Consider the following 19,520-nt stretch of genomic DNA (forward strand, 5'->3'; position numbering starts at 1 on the left):
TCCCCAACCTAATTTTCCAAAAATGACAATTTTACTCATTGTTTTTTAAATGTATTCTTGTAAAACTACGACTGTTTTTTCCCCAATTTTTGCTGTTATATTTTCTTCTTAAATTATATATTCAGAATGTGCTGCATGCCAATGAAAAAACAGCCTCACGCCGCAAATGACCCCCGGGCCGAACTTTGGACACCCCCTGCTTTACCCAGAAGTCTTTTCCCGCCAGTGTTGCCCCTGTATGACGTCATTGCTGGGTGACTATGTAGTTCTTTGCTAACTAATACGATTATTACACCACATTTAGAAAAGACCACAAATGTTTTTCAATTATTTATTTTTAAAAATAAGAAATGGAAGTTACCGCCACTATGAATGTAATTTGCACATAGAGAGCACCCACATTGTCCATTAAGATATGAATAACATAGTGTAACCATCGTCAACCATGGCACTTTGTGAAGCCAACCAACTTAATTTGATGCATTCATACGTATTTACTTGTGTACTTAGATTAATGTCTTTTAAATCACACTATTCTTTCAACAGCTGTCTATGAATAGAATATCAATGCCCCCTGGTGGGCGGGTGAAGTCATTACAAAGTCCAACAATACTGCTCTCTGTTTAAAGACAGATCAGGCGGGTGAAGAATTGCTGCAATTGTCTTGCATACTGCAAACCGTGTTGTGGTTTCTTATGTCAAGTTTGTGCTGTTTGTAACTCGCTGGCCGCACGCTGAACATGAAAAGTTGTTTCTGCTAGCGTGTTTTCTTGTGTGGCCTGTCCTCTTCTGAGAGAAACTTTTCCCACAAACTGCACAGCAAAAAGGTTTCTCTCCAGTGTGAACTCTTGTGTGTCGATTTAAATCACCTTTTTGATAGAATCTTTTGCCGCAAACCGTGCAGGGAAAAGGTTTCTCCCCAGTGTGCGTTCTTGTGTGTTTCTTCAAATGTGACTTCTCAATGAAGCCTTTGCCGCAAACTGAGCAGGAAAAGGGTTTCTCTCCAGTGTGTAGTTTTGTGTGTCTTCCTAAATCATTTTGGCTGTAGAATCTTTTGCCACACCCCGAGCAAGGAAAAGGTTTCTCCCCAGTGTGTATTCTCTTGTGTGTGGTTAAACCACTTTTTTTAGAGAATCTTTTACCACACACCGGGCAAGGAAAAGGTTTCTCTCCAGTGTGTATTTTTGTGTGTTCTTTCAGACAAGATTTACTAATGCACCCTTTACCACAAATTGAGCAGGAAAACGGTTTCTCTCCAGTGTGCTTTCTTATGTGGGTTTTTAAACCACCTTTTTGAGAGAATCTTTGACCGCACACCACGCAAGGGAAAGGTTTCTCTCCAGTGTGTATTCTTGAGTGTCTATTCAAATCTGCATTTTGAGAGAATCTTTTATCACACACCATGCAAGAAAAAGGTTTCTCTCCAGTGTGCATTCTTGCGTGTGTTTTCAAAATTGAGCGCTGAGAGAACCTTTTGCCACAAACTGCACAGGCGAAAGGTTTTTCTCCAGTGTGTATCCTTGTGTGTTTGTTCAAATCACTTTTTTGATTGAATCTTTTACCGCACACCGTGCAGGGAAAGGGTTTCTCTCCAATGTGTATTCTTGTGTGTTTTTTTAAGTCACCGTTTTGGAAGAATCTTTTACCACAAACGGTGCAAGGAAAAGGTTTTTCTCCTGTGTGTATTCTTGCATGTACTGTCCAACTGGACTGCTGGGAGAATCTTTTACCACACACTGAGCAGGCGAAAGGTTTCTCTCCTGTGTGACTTGTGATGTGTCTTTTCAGATTTCCCTTGGTACAAAAAGTTTTGTCACATTGAGAGCATTTCCAGCGTGTGTTGTCAGTGTGACATGTCATATCAGCTTCAGAGTCTTCATCATCAGTGTCAGGAGAGTGTGACGTTGTGTCGTCACTATCTGATAGTGGAGCTAAGAGGTTGTGTGCTTGTGATCCTCCACAGTGGTCTCCATCAGCTTCTGTTGTCATGTGTTGAGTTGAGCTGCTGCTTGGAGGCTCCACCTCTCTCTTCTCCTCACTTTCACCTTCATCATCTTCACTCTTCACAGCGACACCAATCACTGGGAACTCCTCCAGTCCTCCAAGATGCTCTCCCTCCTGATTGATGCTGTGATCCTCCTCCTCCTTTTTCACGTGGGGGGGCTGTGGCTCCTCTTTTTCCTCTTTAATGTAGGGGGGCTGCGGCTCCTCCGCCTCCTCTTTAATGTGGGAGGGCGGTGGCTCCTCGTGTTCCATCCTGGAGTTGCACTCCTGCATCTGAGAGAAAAGATGCTCTTCACTGATGTCTGCAGGACACAAGAAGAAAAAAAGACATGCTTCATCATGTGATGAAGTCTAGATTTGTTTCGTCATGTGAGGGCACCAATTGAATAGTTTTTGCCGTAGCCTGAAAACTACGGCTAAAGAAATATATTATTTTAGTAATCGAGTAGTCTATCCATTATTTTATTTGACTCCTAAGATAAAATGCACTTAATAGCAGGGGTCTTCAACATTTGTCCAAGGGCCAGAATTATTCTCATCAGACTGTAAGAACCAAATAGTATCGTTTAAAAAACAGAAACAAATCATAAATATACAGAAACAACTCGTTTATCGTAGTTAATTGGTTCCAGAGCCGACCCTGATATGTACATGTCCGCCTAGTAGGATTGCTTATTTATAAATAGAATATTTTTATATTAATATATTTTAAAATTTACAAGAAGGAAGTCTAAATAGAGAAAAATGTCATATTCTAACGAGAAAAAAGTCGCAATTTTACGAGAATAAACGTTCTCTTTTTAAGTCGTGATATTATGACAGCGTCCATACAGTATGTGCCCTGTGATTGGCTGACGACCAGTCCAGGGTGTACCCCGCCTCAAAGTTGTCATTTTTGGGAAACTTGGTTGGGGGAAAAGTGATAATATGGGAATGAAGTTGTAATATTACGAGAAGAAAATTTACAAAAAGAAAAATGAAATATTTGGAAAGAAAAGAAAAGAAAAAACAACAACAGCAAAAATGGGAAAAATCAGCAGCAGATTTAGAAGAATGGGGACAAAACATTCGGAAAATAAAGTCATAGTATTACGATTAAAAAATAGCAGTTAAAATATTAAAGACTAAAATACATCATATTTTTTAAAGTTGTAATATCATGAGAAACAAAACAAAACAATGAATATCGTTACAATTTTGGAAAATTTTGGTTGGGTACAAGTTATGATACTGCAACGACAACGTCCAAATCCTATGAGAATAAAGACATATTACAAGAAAAAAAGGTACTGACGGTGCTTCTCACCTTATCTCAAAGGGAGAGCCCACAGAGCGAACAGCCTGAATTAGGAGGTCCGGTACCCCATACACCCAGAGTACTCCCCACAGGATTCTTTGAAGAACACGGTCGAATGCCTTCTAGAAGTCCACAAAACACGTGTAGACCGGTTGGGCAAATTCCCATGGACCCTCGAGGACCCCGTCGAGAGCATAGAGTTGGTCCACAGTTCCACGACCAGGATGAAAACCACACTGCTCCTCCCGAATCCGAGATTCAACTATCCGACGGATCCTCCTCTCCAGAGCCCCTGAATAGACCTTGCCAGGAAGGCTGAGGAGTGTGACGTGAACACAGTTCCTCAGTACCGGCTTATATTGTAACCAACGCGTGTTCGGTACACTGACACGACCCCTTGATATCGATAGGATGGATATGCGGAGTTCATAAAGAAAATAGACCTTGACGGAGAAACGCTTTTTATGAGTATTATTAATGAACAAATATAAGGCTTCTAAACACGTGAGAGTAAGAATGAAACTAACCTGTTCTGTGTAACACAACTTGAGGCTTCTTGAAAACAGAGTCCAGTAGTTGACGTTGTCGCTCGTTCTCCTCTTTCGCTCGAGAAAGTTCCTCCTCGTGCTCCGCTATCGTTCTTTCCACCACAACAAATATTTCTTCAGCGCTCTCAGCATTTGTACTCGACACATTGTCACAAAATCACAACACTACACACTCGAGCTGCTTAGAGACGTGTTGATGACTTCCGGGTGTCTTTGTTAGCAGCTAGCAAGCTAAGCTAGACTAGGAAGCTTAGAAGTTCACTAAGATAAGTTTCTAATAAATGAATAAAATGAATGAATGAATAAAACCGTCTCTCACTGTTACTTAATCTAAACATAGTTCACATTAAATAGTTAGAATAATCATCCTTTGTGTTTTTCTCCAAGGCTACCCGGAATATATTTCCGAAGGTGGCGGCTGGTGTGCGCATGCGCTTGAGACGTCATCAGTGACATGACATTTGGAACGGCTTTTGTATATCGATTGACAAGTAAAACTAACCAGTTTTTTTTTTTTTTTAAGAAAATTCAGATTGTATGAGACAGTTGCGTTTTGTCCATGAAAGTTATTTGCACAAAGCTACAAAACTTTGTGGGGACCCCAAGCAAGAGGCTACGATGACACTCTTATAACCCTGAGATGGTCCACGGAGATGACACAATCTGTTACCCTTCATGAGCAAAACAGGCTGCATTTCCAATAAACATCTGAAGTTAAGCCACTTCCACTGATTAAAAATAATAATAATAATACAAGGAAAATAATCTATACGTCAAAAAATAAAACATATTTTGAGTGTTAGGAATATGTTAACTTGAAATCAGGTGTCCAAACTTTTTTTTTTAAATTTTCCAAACATCTCAACTTTCTTCTTAAATAATCTTTGTAAACTTTGTTTGCGTAATATTATAACTTTACTACCGTAGAAAACCTTTCCCCAACCTAATTTTGCAAAAATTACAAGTTTATTTTGTGTTGGTTTCGCATAATGTTATGAGTTTTCAAATAATAACATATTTTTCATTAATATTTCAACTCTATGCTACTAAAATTACATTATTTTTCCTGAAAATATGAAATTACAATACAAACATTCTATCTATCTATCTATCTATCTATCTATCTATCTATCTATCTATCTATCTATCTATCTATCTATCTATCTATCTATCTATCTATATTATTTTTGTAAAATTTTAAAATTGTGCAACATTTCTTCTTGGTAGATTAAAAGTTTTTTCTCTTGATATTTTGACTTCATGTAAAATTATTGCTGATTTTTTTTCATTTGTGTTGTTGATTATATTTTAGAATGTGCTGTGCGCTGGTAAAAAACGGCCAATGGCCCTCGGGCCGCACTTTGGACACCTCCGTTGTAATGTAACTTTTCCCCAAACTAATTTTCCAAAAATTACAAAGCGCAGTTTTTTTTTATTGGTCCAAAGCATATTGTAGGAATAAAATTAAACCAAAAAACCCAGCAAAAATGGGTAAAATAGAGTAAAAAGGCAAAATGTAAGGAGAAGCTAAAATGTTGATACTAATAACTGACAATAAAACAAAGCTTTGTCTTTAAATATAATATAAATATTTGTTTAATCCTTTTTACAAAATTAAAAATACCTAAAAATAGCAAAAATAATATATATATTGACATTTTATGCTACTAAAATTACATTATTTTTTCCTCATGTTACATTATTCTCGTAGTTACGACTTTTTCTTAATATTTTGACATTATTCTAGTAAAATTACTGCAGATTTTTACATTTTTGCTGATGTGTTTCTAGTTTTCTTGTTACATTATATTGCATATACTGTAATGCTCATTTGGCATCATAGCCTCACACTTATCAGCGTAACACCTGATTGTTATCAAAGTCCTAATAACAAAGTAATAAATGTGGCAACAGCAGCTTCATTTAGCAATTAAACTCCGTTAGGAAAAACACAGACAACGCCAATGGGGGGGGGATAACAAACTTACAGTAAAGCTGCATCAGTTCTGGACACCAAACAAAGACAGTGAGATTGGCAGTATAACTATATCAATTTTACTTGCTCACAGCTGTTAAAATGCTATCGAAAATACAAAAAAAATACATTTAATATTAGGACATAATGGTTTATTAAGTCATTCAACAAAATCACACAAAAGCAAAATAAATCATCAAGCACCGTCATGACATGTTGGACTTCTGTTTTCTGGCGTGACACACTTGACAAGTCATGCAAAGCAAGACACAACAAATGTCTGGAGTTAGTGCTCTGTCTTCATAGGGCACCTGAACGCACCGCCCAAGTCAGACAGACACTGCGTGGCTCCACCACCGACTCAGAAAGGATTATTGGGGACACAAACCAGGGCACCAACCCAGCCAATCACTTCATTTAGAGAATCCTATGCCGCAATACCGTGCAAGGAAAAGGTTTCTCTCCAGTGTGTTTTTTTTTTTGCTCTTTCAACTGTGCCATCAATTAACCCCAGGCCTCAAACTGGGCATGGAAAGGGTTTCTCTCCAATGTGTACTCTTGTGTGTCTGTTCAAATAACTCTTGTTGGAGAACGTTTTGCCACACACGGCGCAAAGAAAAGGTTTTTCTCCAGTGTGTATTGTCATGTGCCTATTGAAATCACCTCTGTGAAAGAAACCTTTACCACACACCGAGCAAGAAAAAGCTTTCTCTCCATTGTGTATTTTTATGTGTTGTTTCAAATTTGACTTCCAAATGAATTCTCTACCACAAACTGAGCAGGAAAAGGTTTTCTCTCCAGTGTGTACTTTTGTGTGTCTTTTTAAATCCCTGTTTTTAGAGAATTGTTTGCCACACACAGAGCAAGGAAAATGTTTCTCTCCATTATGTATTTTTGTGTGTTGTTTCAAATGTGACTTCTCAAGGAATCTTTTCCCACAAACTGAGTAGGAATATGGTTTCATTCCAGTGTGTATTCTTCTGTGTCTGATTAAATGACTGTTACTAAAGAATCTTCTACAACACTCTGTGCAAGGAAAAGGTTTCTCTCCAGTGTGTATTCTTGCGTGTACTTCCAAATCTGACTTTTGAATGAACCCTCTACCACACACCGAGCAGGAAAAAGGTCTCTCTCCTGTGTGCTGTTTTATGTGTTTTCTCAAATTTCTCTTGTGAGCAAACGTTTTGTCACATTGAGAGCATTTCCAGCGTGTGTTGTCAGTGTGACATGTCATATCAGCTTCAGAGTCTTCATCATCAGTGTCAGGAGAGTGTGACCTTGTGTCGTCACTATCTGATAGTGGAGCTAAGAGGTTGTGTGCTTGTGATCCTCCACAGTGGTCTCCATCAGCTTCTGTTGTCATGTGTTGAGTTGAGCTGCTGCTTGGAGGCTCCACCTCTCTCTTCTCCTCACTTTCACCTTCATCATCTTCACTCTTCACAGTGACACCAATCACTGGGAACTCCTCCAGTCCTTCAAGATGCTCTCCCCCCTGACTGATGCTGTGCTCCTCCTCTTCCTCTTTAATATGGGAGGGCTGTGACTCCTCATGTTCGAACCTGGAGCTCCACTCCTGCTGCTCAGGGGGAAGATGTTCTTCACTGATGTCTGCAGGACACAAGAAGACAAAAACATGCTTCATCATGTGAGGGTGCCACCATACAGTGCTCTCCACAAGTATTGAAACAGTGAGGCCAATTTATTTTTGCTGGAGACTGCAAACGAGGACTACCAGCTATAGATTGCTTTAGTAATTGAGTAGTCTTGAGTAGTCAAATTATTGTATTTGATTAATGGCATAATCGGATAAAACACACTTTATAGAAGGGGTCCAATTACATTTGTCCAAGGGCCAGGATTTTTCTCAGCAGTCGCTGTCAAGATCAAATACTGTAGTTAAAATACAGACAGAAAAAAAAATCTATACACACAGTAATCCCTCGTTTATCACGGTTCATTGGTTTGAGACCTGATCCAAATAAATGAATTTCTGCAAAGTAAGATTCCTTATTTATAAATGAAATATTTTGGTAGTTAGAGCATAGAAAACCTGTTCACAACCTTCTACAAATACACTTTTTAACATTATTTTAGCTTGACATGGGTTACAGCCGCAACAGTAGCCTGTGTTATTATTATGATTATTTTTGTTACTATTGTTATGTTATTATTATTTGGACATTAAAGACACCTAGTAACCAGTGTACAACACTACACATCATCACATCTTCAAATGAGTCTTCTGAATGCCTTCTATATTTGTATTTTATTTCATTTAGCCATTTTTATGCTTGGAAATTATTAAATGAGGCAAAATATATACATAACATTTGCTTAAATATGCTTTTTTTTTTTTTTTTTACTAAAAGCATGATTTATTAATAAATCTTTTTTTTTTTTTTTACATGATCGAGTGAAGCCGCAAAATTGAATAATTTATTTAATTTAATAATTCCTGACTCGGGTCAGCTTGTCCAAAATCCCAGGTTGAGGCGTGCGTAATCCTCATTTGCGAAGACGTACAAAAACTTCCTCTTCTTTGTCGTCTCACTTTCTTGGCAAAAGAAATTAACCAAATCCACGGCGGACACTAAGGGGCTATCCACGAGTCAAAACAGCAACGCCAGCTTGTCGTTGACAGGTAGACAGGCAATACGAGAAGGATGACGTCACCGACAGCCCTGTGATAACGTGTTCAGACAACTCCAAACCTCCGAATCAATATTTATCTAATAACATAACAAAAACATACAACTTTTAAGTAAAATACACCTACTCACCAGAGATGTCAATTTCTCCTCCTCCGTCAGCCGTGGTGGGCCCAGCTTGGATTGCTGAATAGTTTTGCTCTGATCAACCAATCAAAGGACAGGAAAAGGCTGACGTTATTGTGGCTAGTTAGCTGGCCTCCTTAGGTGAATCTGAAACCTGACTGGTTCAAGAAACAGCCCCATTGTTCATAGAGGTTAAAGTGACTTCCACCAGCACACCTGACTCTGAAGGCCCTCGGCAAATTAGATTGGCATGGCAACACTTCTGATTGGACAAAACACATCTGATATATGCCTAAGATACTGGAAGCTGTGCAGCCAAGAGACACCTTGCTGGCCCTGCCTGTACACCACTGTGCAAATTATACAATGGCTTATATTGGAACCAACACGTCTTCTGCACATTATGGCTATATGGAGTACACCAAGAAAATTGACCTTCACGGAGAAAAGCTTTTTATGAGTAGTGTTATTGAACAAATAGAACGATTACAAACACGTGAGAGTAAGAATGAAACTAACCTGCTTTGTGTAACACAACTTGAGGCTTCTTAAAAACAGTGTCCAGGAGTTGACGTTGTCGCTCGTTCTCCTCTTTTGTTCGAGAAAGTTCCTCCTCGTACTCTGCTATCGTTCTTTCCAACACTACAAATATTTCTTCAACAGCCACAGAGAGTCGCCGATTCACCAACGCTCTCAGCGTTTGTACTTTACACATTTTCACTCAATCACAACACTTTACACTCACACTTGATCTCTGCTTAGCGATGTGTTGATAACTTCCGCGTTTCTTTGTTAGCAGCTAGCAAGCGAAGCTAGCCTGATAAGCTTCAAAGTTCACCGATATTAGTTTATCCTGACTAAAGAACGAATGAATAAAATGAATCAAAGAATAAAACTACCTCGCATTGTCACTTAATATCTGCGTCGTTCACATTAAATGTTCGTCTAAATTATCAATTGTGTTTTTCTCCCAGGTTACACGGAATACATTTCCAAGATGGCTGCTGGTGTGCGCATGCGTAATGCCGCGTCTTCAGTTGCTTACCTTCTTGAACGGCTTTTGTACATTTCGTTTAAACAAAAGTAGACAAAAACAACGGATCTTTTCCAATTTTCCATGAAAAAAAACATCTGAGGAAAAATAATGCTATATGGAGTAAAACAACCAAAGTTATGAGCAAAAAACAAGCAAAAATCTACCTGCAAAGACAAAAAAGGGATCTGGTCTAGACACCAAAGCCAGAGAGACTGCCAGTATAACTATATCAACTTTATTTGATCACAACTGCTAAAATGTTGAACATGAAACATGAAAACATCAGGACATAATGGTTGATTAAGTCATTCAACAAAATCAGACAAAAGCCGCATAAACCGTCACCGCATGTTGGACGTGTGTTTTCTGGCATGACACAAAACAAATTAACATTCAAAACAATTCATGCACAGTAAGACAGAACAAATACACGGAGACACACAAAACCAAAGCTAAACCAGTTGTACTAAAAGGGAAAATAAAGATTTTCAAAGTCCTTCTGATCCCACAAGCACGTGAGGAGTGAGAGCTCTGTCTTCATAGGGCATCTGAACAGTGTCAGACAGGGGCGGTGCACTGTGTGGCTCCACCACTCACTCACAAAGGATTAGTGTGGACAAAAACCAGGGCAACAACACAGCAATTGGAACACAAGGCGGATTCCTTTGTGGTACTTTCAAATGTGACTTCTCAACTGAATCCTTTACCGCAAACTGAGCAAGAATAAGGTTTCTCTCCAGTGTCTACGCTTGTTTGCTCTTTCAACTGTGACTTATCAATTAACTCCACACCTCAAACTGGGCATGGAAAGGGTTTCTCCCCAGCGTGTACTTTTGTGTGTCGGTCTAAATGACTTTTTTTGGAGAATCTTTTACCACACACCAAGCAGGGAAAGGGTTTCTCTCCAGTGTGTATTCTTGTGTGTACATCTAAATGTGACTTGTTCACAAATACTTTACCACAAACTGAGCATGAAAAAGGTTTCTCTCCAAGGTGTATTCTTGTGTGTCTGACGAAATAACTTTTTCTGGAGAATCTTTTACCACACACTGTACAAGGAAAAGGTTTCTCCCCAGTGTGTATTTTTGCATGTCTGTCTAAATCACTTTTTTTGGAGAATCTTTTACCGCAGACCAAGCAAGGACAAGGTTTCTCTCCAGTGTGTATTCTCGTGTGTACAACAAAATGTGACTTCTTCACAAATCCTTTACCGCACACTGAGCAGGAAAAAGGTTTCTCTCCAAGGTGCATTCTCGTATGTCTGACTAAATAACTTTTTGTTGAGAAAGTTGTACCACACACCGCACAGGGAAAAAGGTTCTCTCCAGTGTGTATTTTTGTGTGTATTTTCAAATGTGACTTATCAATGAAGCCTTTACCGCAAAGTGAGCAGGAAAAAGGGTTTTCTTCAGTGTGTATTCGTGCGTGTCTTTTTAAATCAGCTTTATGATAGAATCTTTTCCCACACACCGTGCAAGTGAAAGGCTTCTCTCCAGTGTGTATTTTTGTGTGCCTATTTAAATCAACGTTTTGATTGAATCTTTTACCACACACCGTGCAAGGAAAAGCTTTTTCTTGAGTGTGTCTTCTTGTGTGCACTTTCAAATATGACTGCTGGGAGAATGTTCTACCGCACACCGTGCAAGGAAAAGGTTTCTCTCCAGTGTGTATCGTTGCGTGTATTTTCAAATGCGACTTATCTATGAAGTCTTTACCACAAACTGAGCAGGAAAAAGGTTTCTCTCCGGTGTGTATCCTTGTGTGTATTTTCAAACGTGACTTATCAATGAAGTCTTTCCCACAAACTGAGCAGGAAAAAGGCTTCTCTCCAGTGTGTACTTTTGTGTGCCTATTTAAATCAGCTTTTTGGTTGAATCTTTTACCACACACCGTGCAAGGAAATGCTTTCTCTCCGGTGTGTCTTCTTGTGTGCACTTTCAAATACGACTGCTGGGAGAATCTTTTACCACAGACCGAGCAGGTGAAAGGTTTCTCGTCTTGGTGCTGTCTCATGTGCATTTTTAGATTTCCCTTTTTAACAAAAGTTTTGTCACATTGAGAGCATTTCCAGCGTGTGTTGTCAGTGTGACATGTCATATCAGCTTCAGAGTCTTCATCATCAGTGTCAGGAGAGTGTGACGTTGTGTCGTCACTATCTGATAGTGGAGCTAAGAGGTTGTGTGCTTGTGATCCTCCACAGTGGTCTCCATCAGCTTCTGTTGTCATGTGTTGAGTTGAGCTGCTGCTTGGAGGCTCCACCTCGCTATCCTCCTCACTTTGACCTTCATCATCTTCACTCTTCACAGGGACACAAATCACTTTGAACTCCTCCAGTCCTTCAAGATGCCCTGTCTCCGGACTGATGCTGTGATCCTCCCATTCTTCCTTAATGCTGAGAGGCTGTGGCTCCTCCTTTTCTTCTTTAATGTGGAGGAGCTGTGGCTCCTCCGTTTCCTCTTTAATGTGAGGGGGCTCTTCTTCTTCCTCTTTCACGCTGAGGCATTGTGGCTCCTCCTCTTTGTCTTCCATGTCGAGGGGCTGTGCCTCCTCCTCTTCTTTCATGTGCGGGGGCTGTGGCTCCTCCTGCTCCATCCTGGAGTTCCAATCCTGCTGCTCGAGGGGGAAGATGTTCGACACTGACGTCTGCAGGACACAAATCGACAAAGACATGCTTTAGAAAAGTCCAGCTTTGTTTTGTTATGTGAGAGCACCAGCATACGATGTCTCCCAGAAGTGCTGGAACAGTGAGGTCAACTTCTTTACTTTTACTGTAAACTGTTAGGCATGGAATATTTTCCACTCTGTTTTAGATAAGTAATGCAACATATTTGTGCTTGTGCATAACAGAGCGATAACACTCAATCACAAGACCTTTCACTTGGAACAACTACACCTTCTTCTTTTCAATTATCTCTCTCTCTCTCTCTCTCTCACACACACACACACACACACACACACACAGTTTCAATATGAGTCACCTTCCTGTCTCTTGGCTTGGACGCTCAGCCACCTGGCCCAGACTGGTCGGAACCAGATCAGACCCATACACCAACAAAGAGTTAACGGGAAGCTTACTGATCAATGGAGCCACCTCCACAGAAGTCTTATGAGGAAGAGGAGCTCAGTTTGACTCTAGAGAGCTTAGTTTGACTTAAGAGACCGCTTGGACACCGCACCATGACTGGGTCTTGACTGGCAATTGCTTGTGTTCACTCCGAATAGAATAAACGGCTCAACTGACTTTTTGACTCAGTTATTTCACAGTTGGAAGAATTAAACAACCCGGGTGGGTGGTTCCTGCCCTGCTAAAAGGGCCGAACCAAACAAGACGGAAACTGAAGTAACTGAAGTAGTTGTTGTTTCGAGTCATCGGTTAGGCCGTATGTGTCAAACTCAAGCCCGTTTCATCTGGCACGCAGAAGTGTTTGGAAAGTAGCATGATAACAGCACATCGCCCACCTCAGCAAACAAAGTGCTTACGACGATCCGCACAATTAAGTCATTCTTCCTGTTTCAACTATTCCTACGGCAATGAAGACCTAGACGGGGCCACAGTGCTACATGTAGCACTAACTGCACAACCACTGTTGCTAAGGGTGCCAGATTCAGACTAAAAGTAAGAATAGTTTAACTGTACACGATTAGAAACGACACCACTTTAAAACTGTCGCTATGACATTGGGCTGTCTGTACAGGAATGAGGAGGAGAGACTGTCCTGTTCGGCCCGCGACCCAAAGTCAGCTTTGAGTTTTGGCCCCCTGTGCGAATGAGTTTGATACCACCGGTTTAGGCCCTAGGCCAGGCGTGTCCAAAGTGCGGCGCTGGTGCCATTTGCGAGCCACGACAGATTTTTTTTAATCCGCCCGCGGCACATTTTAAAAATATAATTTGACAAGAAAACTTAAAAAAGACAATAATACAGCCAAAATATTAAAGAAAGAGAAAAAAGTTGTAATCTAATAAGAAAAAGTCATAACTTTAATGAGAATTACTTTGTATTATTACAAGGAAACGTAACATCGTTTTAGTAGCATAAAGAAAGAAATATGTTTGAAAAATATGTAAAAGTCGTAATATTATGAGAAACAACAAATAAAGTTTGGGAAAATTAGGTTGGAGAAAGGTACAAGAATAAAGTCTAAATATTATGGGATTAAAGTCATCATTAAAAGAGTTAAAAGAGAAACTACAAGAAGACAGTTGAGACAGTTGGAAAATTAAAAAAAACAACAACAGCAGGAATGAAAAAAAAACAGCTGTAATTTTAGGAGAATAAACTGTGATGTTGACAGGTTTTCAATGTAGTGAGTCCCCGGCACCCACAGGTGTTGAATTGAGTGGGTCCCTGGAAAATTCAGTGTGTCCGCAATTAAAGATAAATTAATGTATTCCTTTCCATTTTATATCTTCTTTTTCTTAAATTGTAGTATTAAACCCAGTTGATGGTGGTATGGTATGATACTGTCATAATTAACGGATATATTCATTTATGTTCTTAATTTATCTAAACAAATCAAATTCCAAATGTGAAAAGTTTGCAGATAAACTGCAATATACAGGCAATGTTGAGGTACTGTCAATAGGCTGATCAGTAGTACTAGCGGCGTCACCTGAGTGCTCATAGTCCGTCAAAATGTTTAATATTCGGGTGCTATGGACCAATCAGCGTCCCTTATTTCAACTTTCTCACCCAAGCTCGGCTTCTATTCATCTTTCGCCAACATAGCCAACATTTAGCCAACCTTAGAGCGCCCAGCCGCTTCCGGATTCATTACCATGTTTCAACATGTGACCAATCACGAATGATGACGACACTACGCATCACTACGCTGTTTTTACACTCAGTATATATGTGGAACACATGAAGCAAATGGACCTTCACTGAGAAAAGCTTTTTATGAATAGTGTTAATGAACAAATAGACCGCTTACAAACACGTGAGAGTAGGAATGAAACTAACCTGCTGTGTAACACAACTCTAGGATTCTTGACGTTGTCGCTCGTTCTCCTCTTTTGTTCGAGAAAGTTCCTCCTCGTACTCTGCTATCGTTCTTTCTCACACTACAACCATTTCTTCAACAGCCGCAGTTAGTGGCCGATTCACCAACGCTCTCAGCATTTGTACTTTCACACAATCACAACACTTTACACTCACACTTGAGCTCTGCTTAGCGATGTGTTGCTAACTTCCTGGTCTCATTGTTAGCAACTACTAAGCTAAGCTAGCCAAAGAAGCCTCGGTAGTTAACTAAGTTAAGTTTATCCTGACTGAAGAATTAATAAACAAAATGAATCAATAAAACTGTATCTCGGTGTCACATAATCTCTGCGTCGTTCACATTGAATACTTTAACAAGTATCCATTGTGTTTTCCTCCGAAGGCTACCCGACATTTTTTCCCATGTGGCAACCATTGTGCGCATGCGCTGTGCTATGCCATCAGTGACGTAAGTATCAAATTAAAAAAAAAAATCCAGGTTGAAATAAGTTGTTTTTTAAAGATTCAGATTGTATGAGACAGTTGCTTTTTGTCCATGAAGGTTCCTTGCAGGGCCTCGTTTCTACCTTGTGGGGGCCCTGAGCAAAAGGCTTTGTCAATAAGGGTGTCGACATGAGCACTTGGCACCAGGATCCTGAGCCGCAGTTCGATGATCGACTTTGTGGTCGTGTCGTCAGCGGCCACATGATTTGGACACTCGAGTGAAGCGAGGGGCAAAGCTTGTCAACCGCTCACCACCTGATGGTGAGTGGGCTCCGATGGTGGGGGAGGATGGCGGTCAGACCCGGCAGGCCCAAACGTAGTGTGAGGGTTTTTACATTTTCCAACTATTTCGATTTTCTTCTCATAATTATTCCCATCATGTTTTGACTTTGTTCTTGTAACATTATAACTTTTTACACAATCTAATTTTACAAAAAATACAACTTTATTCATTTAGTTGCTTTCTATAATTTTACAACTTGGAAAAAAACCCATCTTTTTTATTTAATGTTTCAACTTTATGATACTAAACTGACATTATTTTTCCTCATAATGTTATGAGTTTATTCTTGTAAAATTATGACTTTTTTTTATTTTTGTTGTTGATTATATTTTTAGAATGTGCTACGGGCCAATACAAAACAGCCACAGGCCACCAATGGGGCCCCCTGGCACACTTTGGATATACCTGTTCAAACATATTGTTTTCCCCAACCTAATTTTCCAAAAATTACAACTTCATTTGTTGTTTTACTTGTTTCTCATATTACAGCTTTTAAAAAATAATGTATTTTAAAATATATATTTCAATGTTATGCTACTAAAATGTTATTTTTTTCTTAGTTACGACTTCTTCTCATTAGATTACAACTTTTTCCTCTTAATGTTTTGACTTTATTCTTGTAAAATTACAGATTTTTCCATTTTTGTTTTATAAATTTTTCTTGTTAAATTATACAAAAAAATAATGCTCGTTGAGCATCACAACCTCACTTATCAGCATAACACCCAATACTTTATAAAGTCATAATCACTCATTCATACAGAATGTAGACTTTTAAAATGATTTATTTACAGAATTGTTTGCCGCATATCGTGCAAGGAAAAGGTTTCTCTCCACTTATCAATTAACCCCACACCTCAAACTGAGCAAGGAATGGGCTTCTCCCCACTGTGTACTCTTGCATGTCTGTCTAAATGACTTTTTATCGAGAATGTTGTACCACACACTGTACAAGGAAACGGTTTCTCTCCAGTGTGTATTCTTGTGTGTCTGTCTAAGTCACTTTTTTTGGAGAATCTTTTACCACACACCAAGCAAGGACAAGGTTTCTCTCCTGTGTGTATTCTTGTGTGTACAACCAAATGTGACTTCTTTAGGAATACTTTACCACAAACTGAGCAGGAAAAAGGTTTCTCCCCAAGGTGTATTCTTGTGTGTCTGACTAAATAACTCTTTCTCGAGAATGTTGTGCCACACACTGTACACGTAAAAGGTTTCTCGCCAGTGTGTATTCTTGTGTGTACTTCCAAATGTGACTTATAAAGAAACCCTTTACCACAAACTGAGCAAAGAAAAGTTTTCTCTCCAAGGTGTATTCTTGTGTGTCTGACTAAATAACTCTTTCTGGAGAATGTTGTACCACACACTGTACATGGAAAAGGTTTCTCTCCAGTGTGTATTCTTGTGTGTAGTTCCAAATGTGACTTGTAAAGAAACCCTTGACCACAAACTGAGCAAAGAAAAGGTTTCTCTTCAGTGTGCAGTACTGTGTGTGTTTTTAATTTACCTTTTTGAGAGAATCTTTTACCGCACACCGTGCAAGGAAAAGGCTTCTCTCCAGTGTGTATCCTTGTGTGTATTTTCAAATGTGACTTATCAATGAAGCCTTTCCCACAAACTGAGCAGGAAAAAGGCTTCTCTCCACTGTGTACTTTTGTGTGCCTATTTAAATCAGCTTTTTGGTTGAATCTTTTACCACACACCGTGCAAGGAAAAGCTTTCTCTTCGGTGTGTCTTCTTCTGTGCACTTTCAAATACGACTGCTGGGAGAATCTTTTACCACAAACCGAGCAGGTGAAAGGTTTCTCGCCTGCGTGATGTCTCATGTGCAGTTTCCGATTTCCCTTGTTAACAAAAGTTTTGTCACAGTGAGAGCATTTAAAGTGTGTGTTGTCAGTGTGACATGTCATATCAGCTTCAGAGTCTTCATCATTAGTGTCAGGAGAGTGTGACGTTGTGTCGTCACTATCTGATAGTGGAGCTAAGAGGTTGTGTGCTTGTGATCCTCCACAGTGGTCTCCATCAGCTTCTGTTGTCATGTGTTGAGTTGAGCTGCTGCTTGGAGGCTCCACCTCGCTATCCTCCTCACTTTGACCTTCATCATCTTCACTCTTCACAGTGACACCAATCACTTTGAACTCCTCCAGTCCTTCAAGATGATCTCCCTCCTGACTGATGCTGTGATCCTCCTCTTCCTCTTTAAAGTGGAGATGCTGTGGCTCCTCCTTTTCCTCTTTAATGCGGGAGGGCTGTGACTCCTCTTCTTCCTCTTTAATGTGGGGAGGTTGTGGGCCCACCTGCTCCATCCTAGAGTTCCAATCCTGCTCCTCGAGGGGGAAGATGACTGCAGGACACAAGAAGACAAATACATGCTTTAGTAAAGTCCGGCTTGGGAACAGTGAGGCCAATTCTTTTTAATGTAGACTGTTAGGAATGGAATATATTCCACTCTGTTTTGGATAAGTAATGCAACATATTTGCGCTTGTGCATAATTAGGTCTGTTTTGCAGGACAATAAGTGCCCTACAAATTATTGTAGATAAACGATATTATTGTCAACATTATCGAGACCATTTTTTTCATTAATGTAATTATGTGTGATAACAATGCGAGTATATGGCATCAAAAGCAATACAATTTAATTTTTCAAGAGTACTTAACATTGTAATTGAAATATCAAGAGGTTTTAAACGAAATTAATTCAACAAACAAAAAAAGTAATTTGATCATTGATGAGTGAAATCTGTCGATACAAGGAGAACAATTCCAAGGTTCCCTGACTGCCAGAAGGCCCAAACATCCTGGCAGAACCATAAAATCACCTGAATTTAGTCAAAAACAGGTGTACTTACTTTTTCAAGAGAACATATATCACTGGCGAAACGTACAGAGGATGAGATGTCGTCTTTAAGGAAAGTTCTGATGGAAACTATCTGATGGAGCTCTAGCAGGACTTCCACGTATCACGCAGCAGGGCTGCAAGTGAGAGAGCAAACCCGGTATCTTCACCGCTGGTCATCTCGTCCGATGAATTCAATTATTTTTCGGTTTATTTGATTTACACTCCTGACTGTCACGCACATACGGGCGAATGTAAAAGTATTCATGGTTTAAATGAGGGTGCTAACCAAAGTTCATGGATGAAATGTGTCAGTCTCCATGATTTTTTTTTAATTATATGAACTTTTTATGAATTACTTTACTATGTATTTCTCACAGGGCTATTTTCAAACAGTATATAACATTTTTTGTAGTATTCTTGCTATATTATATATTTGAATGTGCCGCAGGCCGGACACTCTTGGTTTACACTGTAAACATCACGTCTTCTGTACATTGACACGACCCCTTGATATCGATAGTATGGTATGTGGAGCACATAAAGAAAATGGACCATCACGGAGAAAAGCTTTTTATGAGTAGTGCTCATGAACAAATATAAAGCTTAGAAACACGTGAGAGCAAGAATGAAACTAACCTGCTCTGTGTAACACAACTAGAGGCTTCTTGAAAACTGCGTCCAGGAGTTGACGTTGTCGCTCGTTGCGTTCTCCTCTTTTCGAGAAAGTTCCTCCTCGTACTCTGCTATCATTCTTTTTCACACTAGAAATATTAATACAAATATTAATACAACAGCCGCAGTTGGTGGCCGATTGACCAACGCTCTCAGTATTTGTGCTTTACACATTTTCACACAATCACAACACTTCACACTCACACTTGAGTTCTGCTTAGCGATGTGTTGCTAACTTCCTGGTCTCATTGTTAGCAGCTAGCAAGCTAAGCTAGCACGAGAACATTCGGAAGTTCACTAAGATGAGTTTGTCCTGACTGAAGAATAAATGAATGAATAAAACTGTCTCTCGCTGTCACTTAATCTTTGCGTCGTTCACATTAAATAGTTGCAATAATTATCAATTTTGTTTTTCTCCAAGGCTACCCGGATGTATTTCCGAAGGTGGCGATTAGTGTGCGCATGCGCTGCAACGTCATCAGTGACGTTCCATTTCGAACGGCTTTTATTAAACAGAAGCAACGCATGCGGCATCAAATTCAAGTAAAATTTCATTTTTTCAAGATTCAGATCGTATGAGACAGTTGCTTTTTGTCCATGAAAGGT

The 19,520-nt window shown here is 39.6% G+C and overlaps 3 protein-coding genes across 4 annotated transcripts; all 3 read right to left on the reverse strand.

Annotated features, from left to right (window-relative positions):
* Positions 1-376: 376 nt before the first annotated feature.
* Positions 377-9,594, reverse strand: LOC129194194 (zinc finger protein 665-like). The gene is made up of 5 exons (XM_054799229.1): positions 9,118-9,594; positions 8,605-8,673; positions 6,348-7,432; positions 3,829-4,003; positions 377-2,306 (listed from the first exon to the last, which is right to left on the reverse strand). The coding sequence occupies exons 1-5, from the start codon at positions 9,311-9,313 to the stop codon at positions 694-696; spliced, it is 3,138 nt and encodes a 1,045-aa protein (XP_054655204.1). The 5' UTR covers positions 9,314-9,594; the 3' UTR covers positions 377-693.
* A 264-nt stretch (positions 9,595-9,858) lies between these two features.
* LOC129175204 (gastrula zinc finger protein XlCGF26.1-like) lies at positions 9,859-15,051 on the reverse strand. Its single transcript, XM_054766545.1, has 2 exons — positions 14,596-15,051; positions 9,859-12,277 (listed from the first exon to the last, which is right to left on the reverse strand). The coding sequence occupies exon 2, from the start codon at positions 12,224-12,226 to the stop codon at positions 10,427-10,429; it is 1,800 nt and encodes a 599-aa protein (XP_054622520.1). The 5' UTR covers positions 12,227-12,277; positions 14,596-15,051; the 3' UTR covers positions 9,859-10,426.
* Positions 15,052-16,187: 1,136 nt separating this feature from the next.
* Positions 16,188-19,475, reverse strand: LOC129176632 (gastrula zinc finger protein XlCGF57.1-like). Of its 2 annotated transcripts, XM_054766873.1 has the most exons (3): positions 19,119-19,475; positions 18,879-19,003; positions 16,188-17,744 (listed from the first exon to the last, which is right to left on the reverse strand). In XM_054766873.1, exon 3 carries the CDS (start codon positions 17,704-17,706, stop codon positions 16,258-16,260), a length of 1,449 nt encoding a protein of 482 aa, XP_054622848.1. In that variant the 5' UTR covers positions 17,707-17,744; positions 18,879-19,003; positions 19,119-19,475; the 3' UTR covers positions 16,188-16,257. The 2 variants fall into 2 exon arrangements, with proteins under 2 accessions (XP_054622848.1, XP_054622857.1); XM_054766882.1 differs by lacking the exon at positions 19,119-19,475 and having other exon boundaries at positions 18,879-19,096.
* Between the last annotated feature and the right edge of the window lie 45 nt (positions 19,476-19,520).

The sequence above is a fragment of the Dunckerocampus dactyliophorus genome, chromosome 1, assembly GCF_027744805.1.
Source record: "Dunckerocampus dactyliophorus isolate RoL2022-P2 chromosome 1, RoL_Ddac_1.1, whole genome shotgun sequence".
In the NCBI taxonomy this organism is placed as follows: domain Eukaryota; kingdom Metazoa; phylum Chordata; class Actinopteri; order Syngnathiformes; family Syngnathidae; genus Dunckerocampus; species Dunckerocampus dactyliophorus.